The 24982-nt window shown below is 41.9% G+C and overlaps 2 protein-coding genes across 3 annotated transcripts in view; one reads left to right on the top strand and one right to left on the bottom strand.

Moving 5' to 3' along the window:
* Positions 1 to 8765, bottom strand: part of LOC121876463 (protein RNA-directed DNA methylation 3-like) — a 9165-nt gene extending 400 nt beyond the window's left edge. Inside the window, exons 1-3 of the mRNA XM_042381560.1 lie at positions 8555 to 8765; positions 2310 to 2370; positions 1 to 1999 (exon numbers count right to left, since the gene is read on the bottom strand). The exon at positions 1 to 1999 is cut by the window's left edge and continues 400 nt beyond it. Coding sequence (XP_042237494.1) covers positions 599 to 1999; positions 2310 to 2370; positions 8555 to 8562 — 1470 coding nt within the window. The 5' untranslated portion in view covers positions 8563 to 8765 and the 3' untranslated portion in view covers positions 1 to 598. The remainder of the gene's footprint in view (positions 2000 to 2309; positions 2371 to 8554) is intronic.
* The window catches only part of LOC121876464 (COMM domain-containing protein 4-like), a 61892-nt gene extending 42032 nt beyond the window's left edge, over positions 1 to 19860 (top strand). For both annotated transcript variants that reach the window (XM_042381561.1, XM_042381562.1), the window contains 7 exons: positions 15237 to 15268; positions 15467 to 15538; positions 16474 to 16539; positions 16839 to 16878; positions 17435 to 17635; positions 17963 to 18112; positions 18559 to 19860. In XM_042381561.1, coding sequence (XP_042237495.1) covers positions 15266 to 15268; positions 15467 to 15538; positions 16474 to 16539; positions 16839 to 16878; positions 17435 to 17635; positions 17963 to 18112; positions 18559 to 18599 — 573 coding nt within the window. In that variant the 5' untranslated portion in view covers positions 15237 to 15265 and the 3' untranslated portion in view covers positions 18600 to 19860. The remainder of the gene's footprint in view (positions 1 to 15236; positions 15269 to 15466; positions 15539 to 16473; positions 16540 to 16838; positions 16879 to 17434; positions 17636 to 17962; positions 18113 to 18558) is intronic.
* Positions 19861 to 24982: the final 5122 nt, after the last annotated feature.

The following is a 24982-nucleotide window of genomic DNA, read 5'->3' on the forward strand; positions in this document are numbered from 1 at the left end:
GGTTATATCATTATCCTCAAAGGGTTATGACTTAAACCCTCATCTTCAAGGGGTTAAACCATCGTCCTCAAAAAAGGTTTATATCTTAAATCATCGTACTTAAAGGGTTGAATAAAAACTTAGAAATTAATTGGGGTTTTTTATAACTTAGAATAAACACCATCGTAAAAGATTGTTGTTGTTGTTGTTGTTGTGGCTTCCCCGGAACTAGAGAGAGACAAATTGGCTACAACTTGTTGATATTGGGAAGTTGTTGTCGTCTTTGTGGCTTTAAAAACGACAGTTCTTGGATTCATGAGTTAAAACTTTGGAAATTAGTTGTCGTGTTTTTGACCCTCAAGAACGACTCTCAGTTGTAGGAGTCGTCAAGCTACAACTTAGAATTTAGTCGTTTTTTTCCTACGACACACACACACACTTCAAGGGGTCGTCAAGCTACAACTTAGAATTTAGTCGTTTTCCCCCACAAGAACGACACACACACTGAACGACATGATCAACCCTCACTCAAAGTATTTATTCACCCTTGTTATTATTGGTCGTGTTGAGAGGATGGGGGCCACAGAGGATGGGGGCCACAGAGGATGGGGGCCACAGCTCACCCTCTAAGGGCCAGGAATCCCTTAACGAATGGGTCATCTATAGGGCCATATGTTGTGTCTTTCTTACCCTTGTGACCATGTTGCTGTGGTTGGTAGTGGTGGGGATCATCGTGTAATTCGTCGTCGCCTTCGTCTGCGTCCGTCAGTGTGTCGTTGTATTGGTCTAGTAGCGTGTGGAGGACGTACGCCATTACTGGGTCTGTGATGTGGTCGGCGTGGAGCTGTGTGTAGGTGGGTGTAGGTGGTCCCGGGCCCTTCCTCTTACTCCACTCGGACTCTTTCTTGCCTCTTGAGACCCAGAAGGGGTGGGTTTCCTCTCCCTCTTTCTTGCCTCTTGAGACCCAGAAGGGGTGGGTTTCCTCTCCCTCTTTCTTGCCTCTTGAGACCCAGAATGGAGGAGCCTCGCCTTCTCTCTTACCTCGGGAGATCCAAAAGAGTTCACTCTCGTTTCCCTTGTTCTCTTTCTTACCTCGGGAGATCCAAAATGGCGCCCTCCCGTCTACCGCGTCTTTCTTGCCACGAGCTACCCAGAAGGTCCTCTCGTCCTCAGACTTCCTGCCTCTGTTGCCCCACAGCGACGGGTGACCTACAGGAAGCAGTGCTGGGGTGTCCTTCTTGCCACGACTAATCCAGAAAGGTCCTCCGTCTTGTCGTTTATGGGGGTACGTCACGTCGTCTTGCCATTGGCCATCGTCGTCTTGTGCCACAGCGCCCCAGGAGACCCCAGAATCTATGTCCTTTTTGCCCCGAGCGATCCAAAATGGCCCACCGTTACCTTCAGTTTCCTGTCGCTTCCCCCTGGCTATCCAGAATGGTCCTCCCCCGTCGCGTTTGCCCCAGAGACTTTGGTTCGATTCCCAGCCCGAGTTGACCTGGAGGCGAGTAGACGGCTGGGGGAGCTGTCGGTGCTGCTGTTGGGAGGACGAGGCTTCCACTCCTTCAGTAGACGGCCACCTCCTGAAGGGCGTCTCCCCCCACATGTTCTGATTGGACCCCCAGTAGAGAGGCAGGTATTCCCTCATAGCCTTCTTCCCTCGTGCCACCCAGAAGGTCCCACTGCTGCTGCCACTCCCGCCGAAGCTCCTCCTCCTCCCTGCTACACTCCTCTCACCGTCGGACGCGTCTTCATCGTCGTTAGATGACCACCCCGAGGAACCAGATCGTTTTTGGTGGTGTTGATGCAAGAGCTCAGATGATGGACGCTTTCCTCTCATGGCCCAGAATGACCTAGCTTCCCGGGGTGAGTCTTCCTGGCCTCCCTGACCTCCCTGAGCTTCCTGACCTTCTTCATCCTCATCGATTCTTCCTCCTAGCCTCCTGGACTGCCCTTCAGACGCGGCAGGAGGTGACCCAGGACCCAGACGTTTGTCAAGGTCCTGTGATTGGTGGCCGCTACTCTGAAGGGTGAAAAGATGGCTGGGGTTATGGCTGACTCTCTCTCTCTCTCTCTCTCTCTCTCTCTCAATGGTACTACACTGATCACAGGTAGTAGGGTGAGAGATACACAGGTAGTAGGGTGAGAGATACACAGGTAGTAGGGTGAGAGATACACAGGTAGTGGGGTGAGAGAAACACAGGTAGTGGGGTGAGAGAAACACAGGTAGTAGGGTGAGAGATACACAGGTAGTGGGGTGAGAGATACACAGGTAGTAGGGTGAGAGATACACAGGTAGTAGGGTGAGAAACACAGGTAGTAGGGTTAATTACCTGTACTGTAGCAGCAATGAAAACAACGACACAGACCGTCAGCCACATCACGTCACCTCGCCTGAAAGAAAACGGGATGTCGGTACATTACATGAACAGAAAATGGCGTCTCTCTCTCTCTCTCTCTCTCTCTCTCTCTCTTCCCATCTTCCTTCTTTATCTCCCTCCCTCCGTCCTTCCCTCCCTTCCTCCTTTCCTCCCTTCCCTCCTTTCTCTCCTTTCCTCCTCTCCTCCTCTCTCCCTCTCTCTCTCCCTCTCTCCATTTCCTTCCTTCACCTCTCTCCCTCTCTCTCCCCCTCTCCACCTCTCTCCCTCTCTCTCCCTCTCTCTCCCTTTCTCCACCTCTCTCCCTCTCTCCACCTCTCTCCCACCCTTCCACTCAGATAAATAAATAGTACTTACAGCAACAAAAACAAACAAACAAACAGACAGACAAACAGACAAACAAACAATCCATACAAGCAAACAGACGACAAACAAACAAACAAACCGAGATTCAACAGTTTCCCCACAATATGTAAATAAGGATCCCATATTACCTTAACGCTATTCTTCAAGGCTCTTATGGTAGATTTTCTCGTTATATGGTGTGGTTATGGTGATGTGGTTATGGTGGTGGGGTATGGTGGTGTGCCATGGTAGGGTATGGTAGTGGTAGAGTATGGTGGTATGGGTTTTATGATGTGGTAGTATGGTATGGTATGGTGTGGTGGTATGATGTTGAGTGACGTACCATGGTGTGACGTGACATGGTGTGGCTGGTGGTAGTGTGGTCTATACGTGGCAGAACAGGGGAGGGTGTTTGCTCACGTGTGGACCAACTGGTGGAGACTCCTTGTATGAAGTAAGGTTAAGAAAAATGAGTTGTTTGTTCCGTCCACACTGAGAGAGAGAGAGAGAGAGAGAGAGAGAGAGAGAGAGAGAGTTTACTTTTGTTCCGTGCACACTGTAAGAAAGTGAGAGGTGTGTGTGTGTGTGTGTGTGTGTGTGTGTGTGTGTGTGTGTGTGTGTGTGTGTGACTCGTATAAGTTTCTCTTAGCTACAATATATAGAATTTAGTTTAGAAGTCCTGAACTTAATGGGTTAGGTCAGGTCACGTTAGGTCAAGTCAGGTCAAGTTAGGTTAGAGTAATTCATTCAGAGTTCGGTTAGGTTAGGTTATTTCAGCTTAATTTAACATAAGTTTAATTTAACTACCAAGTATCTAACCTTTTAAAAATTAATTACAATCCACTTTAACTCCATCTAATTCACCTTAATTCCTTCTGATCCACCCTAACTCCATCTAATCCACCTTAATTCCTTCTGATCCACCCTAACTCCATCTAATCCACCTTAATTCCTTCTGATCCACCCTAACTCCATCTAATCCACCTTAACTAAAAATAAAATAATACCCCAAGGGAAAATTTTATACCAGTGACCTCACCCATCCGCTCGTTAATAACAACTAAGGTGCTTTTCCAACCCCAGGCCTTTATAATCACCTAAGACCTTTCCTATCAATGTTTCCACCAATTATTAATTATTTTTATTTATTTCATCTCCATAAGGATATAATTATTACCCTAGAACAATAATTATGTACTAAATGTCGGTGTTTTCGTTCACATATTTGACGAGGATTATTTTTCACCTTGGAAGTCGAATTTGGCCGGTTGTAATAATCGTTTTTGAGGTAATTGGAGTTTTTTTTGTGTTTTGGTATTTAATTGGGATGTAAATGTAATTGGGTAGAAATCGGGGTTTTTTATTTGATACTGGCGTGACGTCACACCTTAGGCGATAGTCGTCTGTTTCACTGACTTGTAAATAAACAACAGATGATCAACGTGCTACTTTTGGGAATGCCAGTATGAGCAGTTAGTATCGCCTACTGTTCTCTTATTAAAGTATTTTGGTTGAACTACGCCAGACGAACGTTCTCTCGGGCTTTGCTTGCACTGGCGCTTATATAAAGATACGAGGCGCAAAATACCGTAGATTGAATATATATGGGATGGAATGTTTTGACGATGAGATGTTCGTAATGTGTGTGTGTGTGTGTGTAGTGGTAGTAGTAGTAGTAGTAGTAGTAATAGTTGTAGTAGTAGTAATGGTAGTAGAAATAGTAGTAATGGTAGTAGTAATACCTGATATTGCTAACACAGAGCCACATGCGGCTTTTGCTGCATTCACCCATGGAGTCAAGCATCGCTGGAACTACCTGAGGCGCACTATCCCTCATACCGGACCCCTCCTCCACCCTCTGGAAGAAGCTACCAGCGTCAATTTCATTCCCAAATTAGTGAAACATCCTCACTTAACCCCAGCAGAAAGATCACTCCTTGCGCTACCACCGAGACTGGGAGGAATGGGATTGACCAATCCAGAGGAGATAGCTGGCAACAGGTGAGGTGGATACCAGCGAAGTAAACAAGATTCGACGGTCCATTACGACAGAACGACAGCACTGCCAAAGTGTTAAGTTACAGCAGCTGTTGCTGCAAGTACCAGAGAATTTGAAAAAAAAGTTGCTATAGCGCAGGAGGTGGGCGCCTCGAACTGGTTAACAACGTTACCGATAAGGGGGAGAAGTTTCAGTCTCAATAAACAAGAATTTACAGATGCCAATGCTCTAAGGTACGGTAGGCCAGTAGAAGGTTTGCCCTCCCAATGCGTGTGCGGCTCTTCCTTTGACGTCGACCACGCCATGGTGTGCAGGAAAGGGGGCTTCATATGCATGAGGCATGACGAAGTAAGGGATCTAACAGCAAATATGTTGAAGGAAATCTGTCGTGATGTCAGAGTAGAACCGACCCTCCTTCCATTGGACGGTGAGAATTTCCAACATAGGACTTCAAACATATCCAACGAAGCCTGTGTTGATGTCAGTGCTCGAGACGCGGGGACAGCGAGCCTTCTTCGACATCCGGATTTTTTATCCCATGGCCGCATGACACCGTAACTTAGCTCTCGATGCTGCACACAGGAGGAACGAGAACGACAAGATAAGGGCATACGGGGAGAGAATTCAGAACGTTGATCAAGGCAGCTTCACTCCTCTAGTGTTCACAACCTCTGGTGGGATGAGACCAAGTGCAAGATGCTTCTACGCCAGACTCGCCGAGGTGTTATCTGAACAGAAGCAGCAGCCCAGAAGTTATGTTGCAGCCTGGATGAGATGTCGACTGTCCTCTCTCCTTCGGTCGGCTTTGCTCTGCCTCAGCGGAACGAGAGCATCGGCCCCAAAGCCGACAACAGTTGCAGATATTGACTATGAGGCAACAGTCACTGAATGCCGCATAGATCTGCGGCTCTGCTAACTCAACACAGCTAGGGTAGCTACTTATGTATTAGGATATTTAATATTAAGGTAGTAATAGTAGGAGTAGTAATGGTATAGTGGTAGTAGTAGTTATCATCATCATCACCACCATCTTAAGCCGAGCTTAAGATGACAGTCACTCGTCAAGGAGACTTTAATTATGTCCCTCCTCACCACCAAGAAGCTCTTTTGTTTTGCCTCCCTCCCCCTCCACTCCTTCCTCCACCCCCTCTCAGTTGATCCCCCATACCATATCCCCTCCTCTCCTCTCCCCTCGCCGCCCCTCTCCCCTTCCCCCCACCTCATCTCCCCGCCTTCCTCCTGTCAACGGGGATAATCCTACTGGACGAAATTTCACGGGACAGTTTCTTATTGGACGATTTTTTTTCATGACAGTTTCTCATTGGTAAGAATATCCCTGGACAGTTTCTCATTGGTCAGAATATCACTGGACAGTTTCTCATTGGTCAGAAAATCGCTGGACAGTTTCTCATTGGTCAAAATATCACTGGACAGATTATGTTTGTGTCAAATGGTGATGTGAGAACGTATCTAACTGACTCACTAAAGCTACCACACAAAAATGGATTCTCAAAGGTTCCTAAGTTCAATTTTCCTCCTAACTGGTGATGTGAAACCAACGTCCTCAAAGGGTTAAACCATCGTCCTCAAAGGGTTAAACCATCGTCCTCAAAGGGTTAAATCATCGTCCTCAAAGGGTTAAATCATCGTCCTCAAAGGGTTAAATTATCGTCCTCAAAGGGTTAAACCATCTTCCTCAAAGGGTTAAACCATCGTCCTCACGGGGTTAAACCATCGTCCTCAAAGGGTTAAATCATCATCCTCAAAGGGTTAAATCATCGTCCTCAAGGGTTAATCATCGTCCTCAAAGAGGTTCGTCATCGTCCTCAAAGGGTTAAATCATCGTCCTCAAAGGGTTAAATCTTCGTCCTCAAAGGGGTTAAATCATCGTCCTCAAGGATTAAATCATCGTCCTCAAAGGTTAAATCATCGTCCTCCAAGGGTTAAATCATCGTCCTCAAGGGGTTAAATCATCGTCCTCAAAGGTTAAATCATCGTCCTCAAAGGGTTAAATCATCGTCCTCAAGGGGTTAAATCATCGTCCTCAAGGGGTTAAATCATCGACCTCAAGGGGTTAAATCATCGTCCTCAAGGGGTTAAATCATCGTCCTCAAGGGGTTAAATCATCGTCCTCAAAGGGTTAAATCATCGTCCTCAAGGGGTTAAATCATCGTCCTCAAGGGGTTAAATCATCGTCCTCAAAGGGTTAAATCATCGTCCTCAAGGGGTTAAATCATCGTCCTCAAGGGGTTAAATCATCGTCCTCAAGGGGTTAAATCATCGTCCTCAAGGGGTTAAATCATCGTCCTCAAGGGGTTAAATCATCGTCCTCAAGGGGTTAAACCATCGTCCTCAAGGGGTTAAATCATCGTCCTCAAGGGGTTAAATCATCGTCCTCAAGGGGTTAAATCATCGTCCTCAAGGGGTTAAATCATCGTCCTCAAGGGGTTAAATCATCGTCCTCAAGGGGTTAAATCATCGTCCTCAAAGGGTTAAATCATCGTCCTCAAGGGGTTAAATCATCGTCCTCAAAGGGGTTAAATCACATCGTCCTCAGGGTTAAATCATCGTCCTCAAAGGGTTAAATCATCGTCCTCAAAGGGTTAAATCATCGTCCTTACATAAAAAATACCCACACGTCTAAATTCTTGAAATAAAAAATCTCGAGGATAAAATTCTGAAAATACCGTAGATTTTATTTTTTTGTCCTTTCATTTATTTTGTAGAAAAGTGTAAGTGTTTTGTGTTACCTGAAGCTGCAATATTACACCAGGATTACTGTGTGTCTCTCTTTCTGTCTTGTGGTGTATGTTTATAAGTCTTTAAATAACCCTAAAATTCTACTTATTCACCTAACCTAGCCTCATCTAACCTAACCTAACCTAGCCTCATCTAACCCAACCTAACCTAGCCTCATCTAACCTAACCAGCTTCATCTCACCTAACCTAACTCTAACCTAGCCTCATCTAACCTAACCTCCTAGCCTAATTGCCCAACCTAACTTCACCTAGCCTCATCTAACCTAACCTAACCTAACCTAGCCTCATCTAACCTAACCTAGCTTAGCCTCATCTAACCCAACCCAGCCTAGCCTCATCTAACCTAACCTAACCTAGCCTCATCTAACCTAACTTAACCTAACTCTCATCTAACCTAGCCTATCCTCATCTAACTTAACCTAACCCAATAGTAACCTTTAAATGATTTATTCCTTTATAGCATCAAGACCTTTACCTAAAAACCTTACAATTAATTACCTACACCTAAAACACTAAAATTTAAAGCCTTACCTAAAATTTAAAGACATTTCCTAAAACTTAAAGACCATACCTAAAATGTAAAGACCCTTGCATATTTAAAGACCTTCCTAAATTTAAAGACCCTAGTTAATATTTAAAGACCTTCCTAAATTTAAAGACCCTGCTAATATTCTAGACCCTTCCTAAATTTAAAGACCCTAGTTAATATTTAAAGACCCTTCCTAAATTTTAAGATCCTACCTAAAATACCTCAAATTTACTTAACCCCATCTAGCGGACATCAATCTAATGGACCCTCGATAGACTTGATATTGTCCGTTATATGGAGGTACATTAATAACCTCGATATAACGGACTGTATTTCCATATTGTCCGTTATATGGAGGTTTTACATTTAATGGACCCTCGATATAACGGACTGTACTCTCCCATATTGTCCGTTATATGGAGGTTTTACATTTAATGGACCCTCGATATAACGGACTGTACTCCCCCATATTGTCCGTTTTTTGGAGGTTTTACATTTAATGGACGTAGGATTTACTTTTTGGGACATAGGATGGGCGTAGGACATCTGTAAACCACTTGGACTTACCTGCACATGTTAGTTCCCCGTTGGACTTTTTTTTGTGGTGATGGCCGGCCTTCAAGAACTCATTATAGCGACTGGAAACTAAACAATGGGACTGTTTCTTGTGGACTTGGTGGTGGTGATAGTTAGGGGACTTGGTGGTGACGTAGTGAGTGTTCCTTGTCCCTGGGAGGTCCGTCTCTGACCGTGTGACAGCTCGAAGTGACGCTGTGGATCACCTGCACCTTGGTTTATATACCCTACGACCAGGCGACCTCTTACTGCGCATGCGTCGTGTCGCCCGCCTACACCTGTGACTTTCCTGAGGACACGCCCACACCTACATACACACATACACACACACACGCACTTATACACATACATACTTACATACGCACACATACATACATACACATAGCTGTTTCTTCATTATGATACACATATATACACACACTCAAACACATACATATAAACACATACACACTTTTTTTTATTATGACACACACACACACACACACACACACACACACACACACACGACTGCCAATCTTCCCAGAGTTGACAATTGACTCGTGTTGATGATTGGGAGTGTGAGGCAGTGGATTAGGTGGGGAGATTGTGTGTGTGTGTGTGTGTGTGTGTGTGTGTGTGTGTGTGTGTGTGAATTCTTTCTGTGTCTGTCTATCTGTGTGTGAGAGAGAGAGAGAGAAAGAGCGACGGTATTAGAGAGGGTTAGAGAGAATGAGAGCGAGAGAGTATCGAGGGAGGAACACAGGTAAGAGACATTAGTGTGTGGTGGATGGTGATTGGTGCCCCGGGCCAGGTAAGGGAAGTCATGCATTTCTTACCTGTTCTCCTAACTAGTTCTCCTAGCTTAAGTGAGTCAGTTAGATACGTTCTCACATCACCAGTTAGGAGGAAAATTGAACTTAGGAACCTTTGAGAATCCATCTTTGTGTGGTAGCTTAAGTGAGTCAGTTAGATATTCCTCACATCACCAGTTAGGAGGAAAATTGAACTTAGGAACCTTTAGAATCCATCTTGTGTGGTAGCTTAAGTGAGTCAGTTAGATACGTTCTCACATCACCAGTTAGGAGGAAAATTGAACTTAGGAACCTTTGAGAATCCATCTTGTGTGGTAGCTTAAGTGAGTCAGTTAGATACGTTCTCACTTCACAGTTAAAAAATTGAACTTAGGAACCTTTGAGAATCCAGAATGTAAATAAAACCGGTTACATTTGTGAGATTATCTTTATGTATATATTCATTGCCTCTTGTCAACACCACCTGATTTATTACCCTTATTCTTAACGGGGCTTATGGACACCCCTGTAGTAGCTAGTTTGCTGGGTTAAACTGTTTTCATTTTATTTATATTGTTTATATGTGTTTGGGGGTTATTTTATACCAAGGTTAATGTGAGTGATAGGTGGTGTGGGGAGGGTTGTGTTGTGGGAGGTGTGGTGTTGTGAGTGGGGTTGTGGTGGTGTGTGGGGTTGTGTTGTGGGAGGGTGGGGTTGTGCTGCGGTGGTGTGGGGAGGTTGTGTTGTGGGAGGTGTGGTGTTGTGAGTGGGGTTGTGCTGCGGTGGTGTGGGGGGTTGTGTTGTGGGGTGTGTGTTGTGGTGGGGTTGCTGCGGTGGTGGGAGGGGTTGTGTTGGAGGGTGTGGTGTTGTGGTGGGGTTGTGCTGCGGTGGTGTGGGGAGGGTTGTGTTGTGGGGAGGTGTGGTGTTGTGTGAGTGGGGTTGTGCTGCGGTGGTGTGGGGAGGGTTGTGTTGTGGGGAGGTGTGGTGTTGTGGTGGGGTTGTGCTGCGGTGGTGTGGGGAGGTTGTGTTGTGGGAGGTGTGGTGTTGTGGTGGGGTTGTGCTGCGGTGGTGTGGGGAGGGTTGTTTGTGGGAGGTGTGGTGTTGTGAGTGGGGTTGTGCTGCGGTGTGGGGAGGGTTGTGTTGTGGGGTGTGGTGTTGTGTGTGGGGTTGTGGTGTGGTGGTGTGGGGAGGGTTGTGTTGTGGGGAGGTGTGGTGTTGTGAGTGGGGTTGTGCTGCGGTGGTGTGGGAGGGGTTGTGTTGTGGGGAGGTGTGGTGTTGTGAGTGGGGTTGTGCTGCGGTGGTGTGGGGAGGGTTGTGTTGTGGGAGGTGTGGTGTTGTGAGTGGGGTTGTGCTGCGGTGGTGTGGGGAGGGTTGTTTTGTGGGAGGTGTGGTGTTGTGAGTGGGGTTGTGCTGCGGTGGTGTGGGAGGGTTGTGTTGTGGGAGGTGTGGTGTTGTGTGTGGGGTTGTGGTGTGGTGGTGTGGGGAGGTTGTGTTGTGGGAGGTGTGGTGTTGTGGGTGGGGTTGTGCTGCGGTGGTGTGGGGAGGGTTGTTTTGTGGGAGGTGTGGTGTTGTGAGTGGGGTTGTGGTGGGGAGGGTTGTGTTGTGGGAGGTGTGGTGTTGTGTGTGGGGTTGTGGTGTGGTGGTGTGGGGAGGGTTGTGTTGTGTTGTATGTGTATATATATGTATGTGTGTGTGATTGTGTATGTATCTATTTGTGTCTGTACTGTATGTGTGTGTTTAAACTATTACACACAGCATGTATACATTTGACAATATATACCATAATTCCTGTATATATACTACTATATAAATCGTAAACAACCAATGTTAACTATATACATCACAGTTTACAGACAAACACATATTACCAGTTTATATTATAGCAAAATATTCCTTGGTCGCTTTCCCAACCAAACCAAAACAAACCAAACCTAACCAAAACCTAACCAAACCTAACCAAACCTAACCTAACCAAACCTAACCTAACAAACTAAAACAAACCAAACCAAACCAAACTAACTAACCTAACCTACACAACCTAACAACCTAACCCTAACCTAACCTAGCAAACCTAACCAAACCTAACCAAACCTAACCTAACCAAACCTAACCTAACCCAACCCAACCTAACGATTTCTTTACACCTGGTTGTTAAATATTAGTTCATATCTTCTTATTTTCTCTTAATAAAATATAATGAACTTGATCTGAGAATATTATAATGATGTGTACAGTAGCTAAAGCAACTATCTGGGCAGGTGGGAGTCGATATGCTCCGAAATTTTACGTGTGACTAGTGACAGCCTTACGTGTGACTAGTGACAGCCTTACGTGTGACTAGTGACAGCCCTACGTGTGACTAGTGACAGCCGTACGTGTGACTAGTGACAGCCCTCCGTGTGACTAGTGACAGCCTTACGTGTGACTAGTGACAGCCCCTACGATATGACTAGTGACAGCCCTCACGTGACTAGTGACAGCCCTCCGTGTGACTAGTGACAGCCGTACGTGTGACTGATGACAGCCCTCGATAATGACTGAAGCAGCCTTACGTGTGACTGGTGACAGCCCTCCCGTGTGACTAGTGACAGCCCACTCCCGTGTGACTAGTGACAGCCCTACATTAATGACTGATGACAGCCCTCCGTGTGACTAGTGGCAGCACTTACGATAATGACTAGTGACAGCCCTCCGTGTGACTAGTGACAGCCCTCCGTGTGACTAGTGACAGCCCTCCGTGTGACTAGTGACAGCCTTACGTGTGACTAGTGACAGCCCTCCGTGTGACTAGAAGAACATAAGAACATGGTTATATAAAGATTATGTTCTGGGTATTAATTTGTTTTTCAATTTTCCAGACGATTTTGATGTTTCTTTTCGTATTTCAGGAAGACACAGTTGATGTTTTCGTGTTTCAGGAGGGACTTGTTGGTGTTTTCGTTGTTTAGGATTATCTTGGAGTTTTCGTTGTTCAGAAAGACGTAATATTTGGCGTTTTCTTAATTCAGGAAGGACCTAGTTAGTGTTTTCGTAGTTCAGGACAACCTAGTTTTATTTGCATTTCAGGAGGACGTCAACACACACACACACACACACGCACACGCACACACACACGCACACACACATATTGTCACCTTTGCCACTCTGAGTTAAGTAGTCACAGGTCAATAGAGAGAGACCATTGTTCAAGACGCCGTACAACACCCACTCGGAGCCTTTCTTACCCTGGCCATACAGCTTTTCCTGTAGCAGAGGTAAACACCCATCTAACTGAAATACCATTGTGACGGTACGGTTGGTTTTGCTCTCTCTCTCTCTCTCTCTCTCTCTCTCTCTCTCTCTCTCTCTCTCTCTCTTGCTCTTCTTTTTCTTGGTATTTTTTCTCTCTGTTTTGCTCTTTTTCTTGCTCTTTTTTCTCTTTTTCTTGTTCTCTCTCTCTCTCTCTCTCTCTCTCTCTACACTGACGGAGAGAGAAAGAGAGAGAGAAGTGAATTACCTGTATTGGTATTTTAATAGAATGAGAGAAAGTAAGAGAGAGAGAGAGAAAGTAAGAGAGAGAGAGAGAGACTAGCGTTTTTTCTTATTTACTGTTAACGATAAGACGGAATAACCTGTCAATCTTACCTGTCAACTTTAATCTGTCTATTAAAGTTTCCCCTTCCATTTCTTGTGACTCGTTTTCTTTAGCTACTTCCTCTGTGCGTCCGTCCATCCGTCCGTCTGTCTGTCTTGTCACCGTTATAACTTGACGGAATTTTTATGGATTTTGATTTAATTTCTTGTGTGTGTTTGTTATGGTAATGTGTTAGGTGAGTTCAATGGTGGATGGTTTGTGGGAGTTTTGTCCAGAGTTATGGCCAGTTGGACAATTTTCAGGGGTGTGATTTTGGAAATTTTTATTATGTAATTATGTCCAGTTTAGTTTTATTCGGGGTAATTTTGTCCAATACAATTTTGTCCAGTGATGTGGCAATTTGACCACCTAGGCAATTATATTCAGTCCCGTTTTATCAGTGTAATTTTGTACCAGTTCAGTTTTATTCGGTGTGATATTGTCCAAAACTATTGTGTCCAGTGTGATTATTGTCCAACGCAATTTTGTCCAGTCCAGTTTTGTTTATCATAATTTTGTCCAATACGATTATGTTCATTGTTATCATATCCCAATACAATTTTGTCCAGTCCACTATTGTCCATTTCAATTTTGTCCAGACTCCGCGACCTCCAGCCTCTTTCTCGATTTATGTATTACCGTAAAAGCATATTGAAAAACATAGTGAATAGAACGACTGACTGTGTGTGTGTGTGTGTGTGTGTGTGTGTGAGGGGGTCATTTTGTGTGTATGAGGGAAGAGTTGTGTGTGTGCGTGTGTGTGTGAGGGGATTTTGTGTGTATGGGGAAGGGTGTGTGTGTGTGGGGGAGAGTTTTGTGTGTATGAGGGGAAGAGTTTTGTGTGTGTGTGTGTGCGTGTGTGTGTGTGAGGATTTTGTGTGCATGGGGAAGAGTTGTGTGTGTGTGTGTGTGAGAGTTTTGTGTATGAGGAAGAGTTGTGTGTGTGTGTGTGTGTGTGTGAGAACTTAATGCCAGGGTATTAGGAGTGCCAAAGATTAGTGCCACGGACAACCACGGCACTAAACCCTGTGATTGGTTAACTGTAGTACGACCAGTGCCATAGTTAGGGTCTTAGAACTAGCAGTGCCTAAACCAGTCTTAAAACTAGCAGTGTCCAAACCAGTCTTAAAACTAGCAGTGGCTTTAACCATTGTCTTTATAACTGTACTAGTGCCAAGGGCCAGAGGCGGGAATAAGGCCACCCACCACGGCAGTAACCCACTTACTGGCTAACGGCCCTCAGATTACCTCCTCACCTAACCTGATTTACTCTGCCCAGATGGATACGCGGCCTGACCACACTATTAATGAGTTTTACCCCTCTTTCCAGCGTTCCTGTGTCCTTACCTGTGTCTTGTGGGCCCCCCTGTGTCTTTACATGTGTCTTGTGGGCCCCCTGCGTCCTTACCTGTGTCTTGTGGGCCCCCTGTCATACCTGTGTCTTGTGGGCCCCCTGTGTCACTACCACCTGTGTCTTGTGGGCCCCTGTGTCGCCTGTGTCTTGTGGGCCCCCTATTGTCGCCACCTGTGTGTATGGGCCCCCTGTGTCACCCACCTGTCTTGTGGGCCCCCTGTGTCCCTTACCTGTGTCTTGTGGGCCCCCTTGTGTCCATACCTGTGTCTTTTTGGGCCCCTGTGTCATACCTGTGTCTTGTGGGCTATTTATGCATACCACCTGTATCTTGTGTGGGCCCCCCTGTGTCCTTATCTGTGTCTTGTGGGCCCCCTGTGTGTCCTACCTGTGTCTTGTGGGCCCCTGTGTCCTTACCTGTGTCTTGTGGGCCCCCTGTGTCACCACCTGCTCTTGTGGGCCCCCTGTGTCCTTACCTGTGTCTTGTGGGGCCCCCCCCCCTGTGTCCTTACCTGTGTCTTGTAGGCCCCCTGTTAATGCGCCCACCTGTGTCTTGTGGGGCCCCCTGTCCTTCCTGTGTCTTGTGGGCCCCTGTGTCCTTAACCTGTGTCTTATGGGCCCCAGTGTCCCCGCCTACCTGTGTCTTGTGTGTCTTTACCCCTGTATCTTGTGGGGCCCTGTGTCCTTACCTGTATGTGGGCCCCCTGTACACCTGTGTCTTGTGGGCCCCCCTGTGTCCTTACCTGTGTCTTGTGGGCCCCCCTGTGTCCTTACCTGTGTCTTGTGGGCCCCCCTGTGTCCCTACCTGTATAATCTGTAACACTGCCTCAATTTCTTATTAAATGTTCCTAAGAAATATATTAAAATACATAAATAAATAAATGTATATATATAAATTATTATGTATATATAAATTACTATATATTCTTTATGTTTCAGAATAGTGAACTGAACTACGTCTCTACAAGATGGTGAGTAGAGAAAGAGAGAGAGGGAGAGGGAGTAGAGAGAAAGAGAGAGAAATAGTATTTTATATAATGTAAATCCTGTTCAGTCACTGGCTATTGTCCGGTCTTAACTTAAAAGTGATTGGTTATTGACTTGTGTGTACTTAACAGTGATTGGCTGCTGTTGAATGATTACTTGTCACTGATTGGTCACTTTTGCAGAGGTTTCGATTTTGCTGGGACGTCGACTGCCCCGATTGGCTGCTGGCAGAAATAGCTACGCTCTCCAAACTGGTAAATACTGACCTAAAGTTAATAATAATAATAATAATAATAATAATAATAATAATAATGATAATAATAATAATAATAATGATAATAATAATAATGATAATAATAATAATAATAATAATAATAATAATAATAATAATAACAATAATAATAATAATAATAATAATAATAATAATAATAATAATGATAATAATAATAATGATAATAATAATAATAATAATAATAATAATAATAATAATAATAATAATAATAATAATAATAACAATAATAATAATAACAATAATAATAATAATAATAATAATAATAATAATAATAATAATAACAATAATAATAATAACAATAATAATAATAATAATAATAATAATAATAATAATAATAATAATAATAATATCATCACCGTCATCAATTTCATCAACCACCACAGCTACTACTGTGGGGTACGGATTGTTTGGTTCACACTCAGGATGGGATGGAGAAAGGAAACTCACAATGTGCTCTCTGTATACATGTTGTATTGGATGTACAATGCAGCTTGGTGCTGGGAAGGCAGCATGGTAACAAGCGTGATGTAGAGAGAGCTGGTTGGTGAGGGTGCTCAGAGGAGGACAGCTTGTGGGTCGTCATGCTCGCCGGCGGGAGCGAGGACCGCCCGGCAGGCGGAGGAGGAGGAGGTGTTGCTGGCTGGTTGGTGTAGGTAGAAAGAGAGAGGTCACCACGAGGTCAGGTCTTAAATAGCGGGGGGTAGGCGTGGCTTAGTAGTTGACCTCCGTGATGTATGGCGGAGCTGGTTGACCCAGACCACGAGGCATACACTGGGGAATTGGTGGGGTCGGCTACTCAGCGACAAACAGCGTCTGTAGGGGAGAAATCCACTACACGACCACCACCACAACTACCAGCCACCACCACCACCACTAATATTTACCATTATTTTACAGAGTTCAGTCAAGCTACGACTCCTGGCAGCTGCTGTAGCCAAGGGGTGTTATGGCCAGCCTCTCTCGGTGAGTATTAACACACACTAATACAGAGCTGAAGATTAGACACCCTAGTTTATTTCACCTGAAGATTAGACACCCTAATGGTTCCTGATGGGTGATTAAAGTACGTTAGATCAAGATTGGATAGATTAATTTAGGGTAGGTCAGGTTAGGTTAAGTTAGGTCAGGTTAGTTTAGGTCAGGTTAGGTCAGGTCAGTTCTTGTCTTCATTACATATTCAAATGACTCGTTCCAATATTTCTCTTGTGATTTATGTAATTTTTTATTGTATTTTGTTATTGATTTTATTGTTGTGATTTCAGTACGATGTTGTCACCAAGCTGTCCAGCGATGCCAAACTAGGTGAGTAGTGACCTAGATGAGAGAGAGAGAGAGTGAGAGAGAGTTAGAGAATGAGAGATAGAGAGTGAGAGAGAGTTAGAGTAAGAGAATGAGAGATAGGGTGAGAGATAGTGTAAGACATAGAGTATAGGGTGAAAGAGAGAGTGAGACAGTGAAAGAGAGAGTGAAACAGAGAGAGAGAGAAAGAGAGAGAAATAGAGTGACAGCATTATGGTATCTATTCAAAAGGTAAAAGAAACTAGCATGTCCAATCTATACCTCAAATATACAAAAATATATATATATAAAAAAAAGATAAATCAAATTTTATAAATATTGAAGTGATAACAGTGGTAACATGTTCTTATTACTACCATGTTATTGTACTAAATGTTACATAATACTTCCTTGAGATAACTGTAGAGTATATATCAGGTGCCTACAAGAGAGCTCAGGTTCTCAACTGGTTCAGCCATGTTAATATTGTTATTATTATCCACTCTGTATCTGTGTTTTTATGGCTAAATAAACTGTTTCAATTCAATTCAATTCAATTCAATTCCAATTCACCCCACAGCGGAGAAGGAGGCGCAGGCTGTGGTCGCTGCTGTACGGTGGGTGCTGGAGAGTGCCGCAGGGGCTGTGGTGGCTGCGGCTGTGCTGGACTCTGAGCTGCAACAACTGGGTCTGCCTAAGGAACATGCAGCAGCCATCACCAAGGTCTATGGCGACCACCACCAACAACTTCTGCAGCACCTACGTCATACTAGTCTCAAAGGTTGGTTAATGGTCACGTTAATGGTGTGGTTTGGTTAAGTTAATCTTGTTAATGGTGTGGTTTGGTTAAGTTAATCTTGTTAATGGTGTGGTTTGATTAAGTTAGTTTAGGTTATCATTAATTACCTGATGGAAAGCATTGTCAATATATATATATTCTGAACTGTATACTGTACCTACATTGTCTGTATAATTATCTATCTCAATATCTAACAGTCTATCTATCTAGCCATCTATCTAAATATCTATCAATCTATCTATCTATCCATCTAACTATCTATCTAAATATCTATCTATCTATCTATCTAAATATCTATCAACCTATCAGCCGGGGGTGACGTCAACTGGTCAAGCCGTGTCATGGGTCTAGCTGTGGGAGGGACTCAGAAACCCATAGTCCGACTCAGTCTCCAGAATGGCCCGTCTACGCCCACCACCCTCACCGTCACGCCCAGTCAACTACACGCCCTCATTCAAGGTTAGATATTGTCGATGTTTTGGCCACTAATTGATCACCTGAAGATTAGACACCCACGATTATTTCACCTGATGATTAACTCTGGCTCTAACCTGACCTGACCTGACCTGACCTAACCTCACCTAACATAAAGTAACCTAACCTGAACTAACCCCTAGGTGCCTAAAACACACACACAAACACACACACATACACACACACATACACACACACACACCATTCCATCTTTCAAAATATTAGTTGTTAATAGACTACTGTAATTAATAACCACATTACTTTATTAAAGACCTCAGGTCGTTGAAGCAAAGTACAGTCATAACATCAACGGAACAAGCGTGTACAGAAAGATACGTTCATGATTGTACACATTAAATATTAAATACACAGGAGACAAAATTTTACTATGTTATGATTTGCGGACTGAACTGTTTGTTGTCATATTGCAGAGTTGACTGAAGCCCGACAGATGATGGAGAGCATCCACTAGAGGGGGTGTTACGCCTTGGTGGGTGACGGTTACCTCCGATGTACGATGGATGACGATAATAATACCTGTCTTCTCTGATTTACGATGGATGAAGATTGTAGTACTGTACCTCTGATTTTCGATGGATGACGGCCACCTCTGAATTACAGTGGATGACAGTAACCTCTCCCTTACACGACGGATGACGATATCAGTACAGTACCTCTGTGATTTACGATGGGTGACAACTACCTCTGAACCACGATGGATGACAACCACCTCTGATATTCGACGGATGACAACCGACTCTTCCGACAAGCATCATCATGTATTACTAAGCAAGCACCTGAGTCTTAAATCTTGAAATGCATCTCTTAAGGTATTCAAATTCTTAAGCCAAATTCTGTCGACTAACCTAACCTATGATACCTAACCTAACCTAACTCAAAACTTTAGGTAATTTTTATAGATATAGTTAGTTTATAGTAATACTAATTTATATTCCAAAATTTTGATAAAAGTTTATATTAATCTAATTTATATGCCAAGACTCAATTATCATCTACTATATAGGAATATATTAGTTGTAACACCTTTTGAAACTGTAATATAAATTGTTTTCATTAACCTGTATTCCTGATGCATTAACTAATACATTAACTTCAGAAATTAGTTTGAGTTACAGTGTATAATTAGAATTTTGAAATTTAACTTGATATTTCTGTAATGTTGATGTAATTTGTGGTAGATTATGTCAATGTAACTGTAACAATTAGGAAAGATACAAGATTTATGTATTGTCAGTTCTGTACTTGGATGAGATTACAGTACAGTACATTAGCTGTGTTTTGAGGAGGTATTGTGTGTGTTGTACTCAGTCTGTCTATCTAACCATAACTTACAACACGATAGTTATTAATACCATCACAATACTGACCAATCACAGTACAGTATCACCTGATTAATGCCATGCCTTAGTTTTACGCTTCGTCGATACAGCAAGACCTCTATTTAATGGACTGTAGGGAGAGGAATGTCCATTGTATCAAAGGTTTGTGAGATATGAAACCCCTGTTGACGAATTATATAGAGATGAAGGTCCATTATATCGAGGGTTACACTATATAAACATTATCATCTGCTGTAATTAAATATACATCAATTAAGTACTGTAATGTGTGTTGTACAGTTGATAATTAATTAAAGGTGATTATTATGATTAGATTTTCTTAGACGTATTTTTCTTTGTTATTTGAGTTTAATTAAAAGACATTCCATATAATTTGTGTTATATTTGTTTCCTTTATGAGTGACATGAATAGAATCTTCAGAGAATGGTGATAGTGGTGGTGGTAATGTGGTGGTAGTAGTGGTTGTGATGTAAGTAGAATTAGTAATGGTAGTAGTAGTGGTTGTGATGTAAGTAGAAGTAATAGTAGTGGTAGTAGTAGTAGTTATTGTAGTTTTAGACGTCTAGTGGGCAGCCATTAAATAAATAAAGTAAATATATAAAAATACATAAGTTAGCCCTGTAATATAATCTTCACGCGTTTTCTCTCAGGAAAAAACACTACATAGAAAACGGATATATGGGATAACTAAATAAATCTCTGCCTTGAATATAGCAGCACGATCTAAATTAATAGATAGATAAATATTCAGTAAAATTACCACATAAATTCACAGTAGTTCATAATTACATATAAATTACCGTACAGTTGTAAAAATGGCGGTAAACGGGATGAGAATTTAACTGGTGTGTGATACAGGATCCTTCATTGTATATTACTGTATTTACTGTATATTTTCTCTACTTATATGGCGGGTGATAGAGGAGGTCACAGGTCCAGGTCTTCGTCGATCGGCATTAATTTATAGACCATTTTTATCTGTGAATGTTCTTGCAGTGTACAAATCCTGTTAATTGGCACATGGTTAAATTTATTTGTGAATGGATGGGTAAAGGGCTGGATGGGTGGATGGATGGGTAAAGGGCTGGATGGGTGGATGGATGGGTAAAGGGCTGGATGGGTGGATGGATGGGTAAAGGGCTGGATGGGTGGATGGATGGGTAAATGAATGGATGGGTGGATGGATATTTTAATGAGAGTGTACGTGTTGTGGTAATATACTTAATACGACAGAGTGAAAGAGAATGTGTGTGTGTGTGTCTTGGTAGTAAACACGAATAATTTAACGAGGCGAAAATACTAAAGTCATTTCATTTATTGACATATTACGCGTATCCTCGTCCACAGACACGCATAGATAGAGGGGGTGAAGCCCTAGAGAGAGAGAGAGAGAGAGAGAGAGAGAGAGATAGGTAAAATTATTTAACAAATTTATATTGGTTCATCATATTCATAATAAAATAGTAATAATAATAATAATAATAATAATAATAATAATGGACATAAAACACGTGTGTACAAATTTACGTACATACATAGTTTCATACATTGGACTGAGCGGAAGTCCAGTACAGTGTATGTGTGTGTGTGTGTGTGTGTGTGTGTGTGTGTGTGTGTGTGCAGCCTAGATAAGTAATAATAATAATAATAATTAACGGTTTATTGAAAGAGCTTGGCAGCCAGAAGGCTGAAAATATACAGTTACATATTTGGAAATGGGTTACGAATTACAAATAATATACAAGTGACATAAGTGACACAAATAAGACATATAGTAACTTAGATGGGGATCAGCTCAAACTACAGTTCATTTCAACATAGTGACAGTGTAGGGAGCAGTGTTTACTGGGAGTGAATACACTGATTTATTACATGTTATTGATAATTTTTACAATGGTTGGGACTGGGCTGTTCTTATAGCGATCAGTTCGTGCACGTATGGGCTGGATGCGGTTGTGGTGTCGAACAGCAATTCTCGGACAGGGGATCTCAGGTGGTAGTAGGGGCCGGTGTCGGGGATGGTGTAGAAGCTTCTTACCAAATTTGCAGATGAGGCCGTGGTGATGGTCAGTGAGAGTCGAAAGGGTCAGTGTGTTGAGCGCTTCTTGATATGTGGAGTAGGAAGGAGAGAATAATCTTGCATGCCCTCTTTTGCACTTTTTCTAGGTGTTTACGTTGTGTGGCATTTAGGGAGGAAGACCAGGTGTGTGTGTGTGTGTATTGAAGATTAGTGTGCGGCATAGATAAGTGTGTATGTATGTGTAGAGTAGATAAGTGGCTGTGTAAGTGTGTGTAGATAAGTGTTTGTAAATCATCTACGTGGTGTGTACCTCAAAGTGTATGAGTCACCCCTGTGTATAGAGGTGGTGGATGGGGAGGGAGAGAGGGAAGCTGTGACGGCAAGTACAAGGTCAGCGAACGCCCGCCCACACACACAGCCCGATACCACTACCACCACCCTCACCGATAGATAGATAGATAGATAGATAGATAGATAGATTGCCTAGGTCTAATTTCAGTGTTAATTTTTTTTCCTAACGTAAACACACACACATAACCACCGCCACCTGATCCACGTTTATTCTCTCTCTCTCTCTCTCTCTCTCTCTCTCTCTCTCACATAATCACAAACTAATATATTGCCCTGATAAACCGAACTATCTTTATCATTATCTTTAAAAGTAACTAAAAGATATTTTTAGAATAGAAAGTGGCTCTTCTGACCTAGTTTTCAATGTTGTCAATAAATAAGGATTCTCTATCTCTCTCTCTCTCTTACTTTCTCTCATACTTACACTGTCTATCTCCCTCTTTCTCTCTCTCACTATCTCTCAATTATGTTACTTTATTGTGTATTGTTCCTTATAACCCGTTTCGTTTTGTTTTTCCAGGTGTAAACATTGAAACGATAACTTGTTGTGCAGTTGATGACGTGGGTCTCAGTTGCCAGATGAATGATGATATTTAACGGCCCTCATAACTTAGATATTTTATTTGTGATTGCATTGCATTCTTCTTTCATTCCCTTCTGTTTATTTCACATGCCACAATTCACACAGACTAGAAGGGTTTCCGTATTAACCTACTATGTGCACATATGTACGTCACTGGTACAGACACACACTGAAGAACAGACAGCTAGGAATCATCCAGATAATAATAATAATAATAATAATTAGGAACATTATTATTCTTATGTATTAATTATTATTATTATTATTTTTATTATTATTATTATTAACCTAACCTAACCTAACCTACCTTATTCTATCCTTATCTAATGCTAACCTGACCTGACCTGACCTGACCTAACCTAACCTAACCTAACCTGACCTAACCTAACCCACCAGGTAGCGTTAAGGTATATAATCAACAGGTGTAATAATCAGTATTGGCTAATCTTCAGGTGATGCTATTGTTACAGCTCTAATCTCTGGTAGGTCAACCACACTTATGTAATGTGTTGTGTACAGTATGTGTTATGTGTTGTATAATGTACAGTATGTGTAATGTACAGTATGTGTAATGTGTTATGTGTAATGTACAGTATGTGTAATGTACAGTATGTGTAATGTACAGTATGTGTAATGTACGGTATGTGTAATGTACGGTATGTGTAATGTACAGTATGTGTAATGTGTTATGTGTAATGTGTTATGTGTAATGTACAGTATGTGTAATGTACAGTATGTGTGATGTACGGTATGTGTAATGTACAGTATGTGTAATGTACAGTATGTGTAATGTACAGTATGTGTAATGTACAGTATGTGTAATGTACAGTATGTGTAATGTACAGTATGTGTAATGTACAGTATGTGTAATGTACAGTATGTGTAATGTACAGTATGTGTAATGTACAGTATGTGTAATGTACAGTATGTGTAATGTACAGTATGTGTAATGTACGGTATGTGTAATGTACAGTATGTGTAATGTACAGTATGTGTAATGTACAGTATGTGTAATGTACAGTATGTGTAATGTACAGTATGTGTAATGTACAGTATGTGTAATGTACAGTATGTGTAATGTACAGTATGTGTAATGTACGGTATGTGCCTGTGTTGTGTTATGTGTTACAGGGTATGTGTTGTGCTATGTATGTGTTACGTATGTGTTATGTGTTGTGTTGTATGTGTTATGCTTGTTATGTATTATGAGTTACGTATGTGTTATGTGTTGTGTTGTATGTGTTATGCTTGTTATGAGTTACGTATGTGTTATGTACAGTATGTGTCCTGCGTGTGTTATGTATAAGTTGTGATTTGTGTTCATTGATGTTGATTTGTGTAGCTACGTAATGTAATTGTTCAGTAGTGATTTATTATTGTTATTATTATTATTATTGTTATTGGTAATTTTATTATGATTTTACTGAATATATACATGTGTCTGTATATCTATTTATTTCTATATATTTATCTATCTGCATACATATATCGGTTTATCCATGTATTTCTCTCTGCATATGTACAGGGTATGTATGTATGTATATATGAATTTTTGTGGTATTTACTGAATATTTATCTATTTTTTTTTAATAGTTGTAGTAGTTGTTGTAATAGTTGTAGTACTGTGTTAATAGTTGTAGTAGTTGTTGTAATAGTTGTAGTACTGTATTAATAGTTGTAGTAGTTGTTGTAATAGTTGTAGTACTGTATTAATAGTTGTAGTAGTTGTTGTAATAGTTGTAGTACTGTATTAATAGTTGTAGTTTGTAAGTAATACTCGTATACCTGTAGTAACTTACATATGAACGCGATTAACTTTTCCTATTGGCAACTTTGAACAGAATTTGCCATATATGACTGAATAATTATTTTTACATTAAATTATGGATAAATAGATGTGTTTGGGTTGTATTTTTCTTGTTTTTGTGTTAGGTTTGAATGAAGGAATCCCGGGTTTATGAAAGCTGATTGACAACTTTTGAACAGAATTTTCCATATCGGAGTGAATTTCTACTTTGTTTAAAATCACTGATTGTTCAATACTTTTGGACTTTTTATTACTTTAAAATTATTGATATTGTTATTGATGAAGGTGTGTGTAGTAGTTATTAATAATATAAAGGGCTTAAATTCTACTGGTGGCAATAATATGCGGGAATTGCCAGATGAAGACGAATTTTCTTGTATTTTCATTTATTCTATCGTCATTGAGGGATAATAATAATATTTCCTACTAATAAATATTTGTGGTGGTGTATCTAGTTATTCATAGGGGAGTTAGATGAACATGGTAACCTAATATTGTCCTTGAAAATAGTAAAATCGAGAGGGGGGAGTAGTGGGGGAGTCATGAGGCTAAGAATCTTTCGCCGGAAAACGAACTCTTTAAAAATCATGGCAACAAATTTAAAATCCTTCAAATAATACGCCATTTCTACTGAATTCCTACCTTGAAAATTAATAAAAAAAATATTAAGCCAATCTAGAAATTAGCTTATACGGGTTTAATGATAAAATAAGAGTTTTAAATCACAACTTA

This window comes from Homarus americanus, unplaced genomic scaffold, assembly GCF_018991925.1.
Source record: "Homarus americanus isolate GMGI-L3 unplaced genomic scaffold, GMGI_Hamer_2.0 scaffold54095, whole genome shotgun sequence".
NCBI classification, from domain to species: Eukaryota; Metazoa; Arthropoda; class Malacostraca; order Decapoda; family Nephropidae; genus Homarus; species Homarus americanus.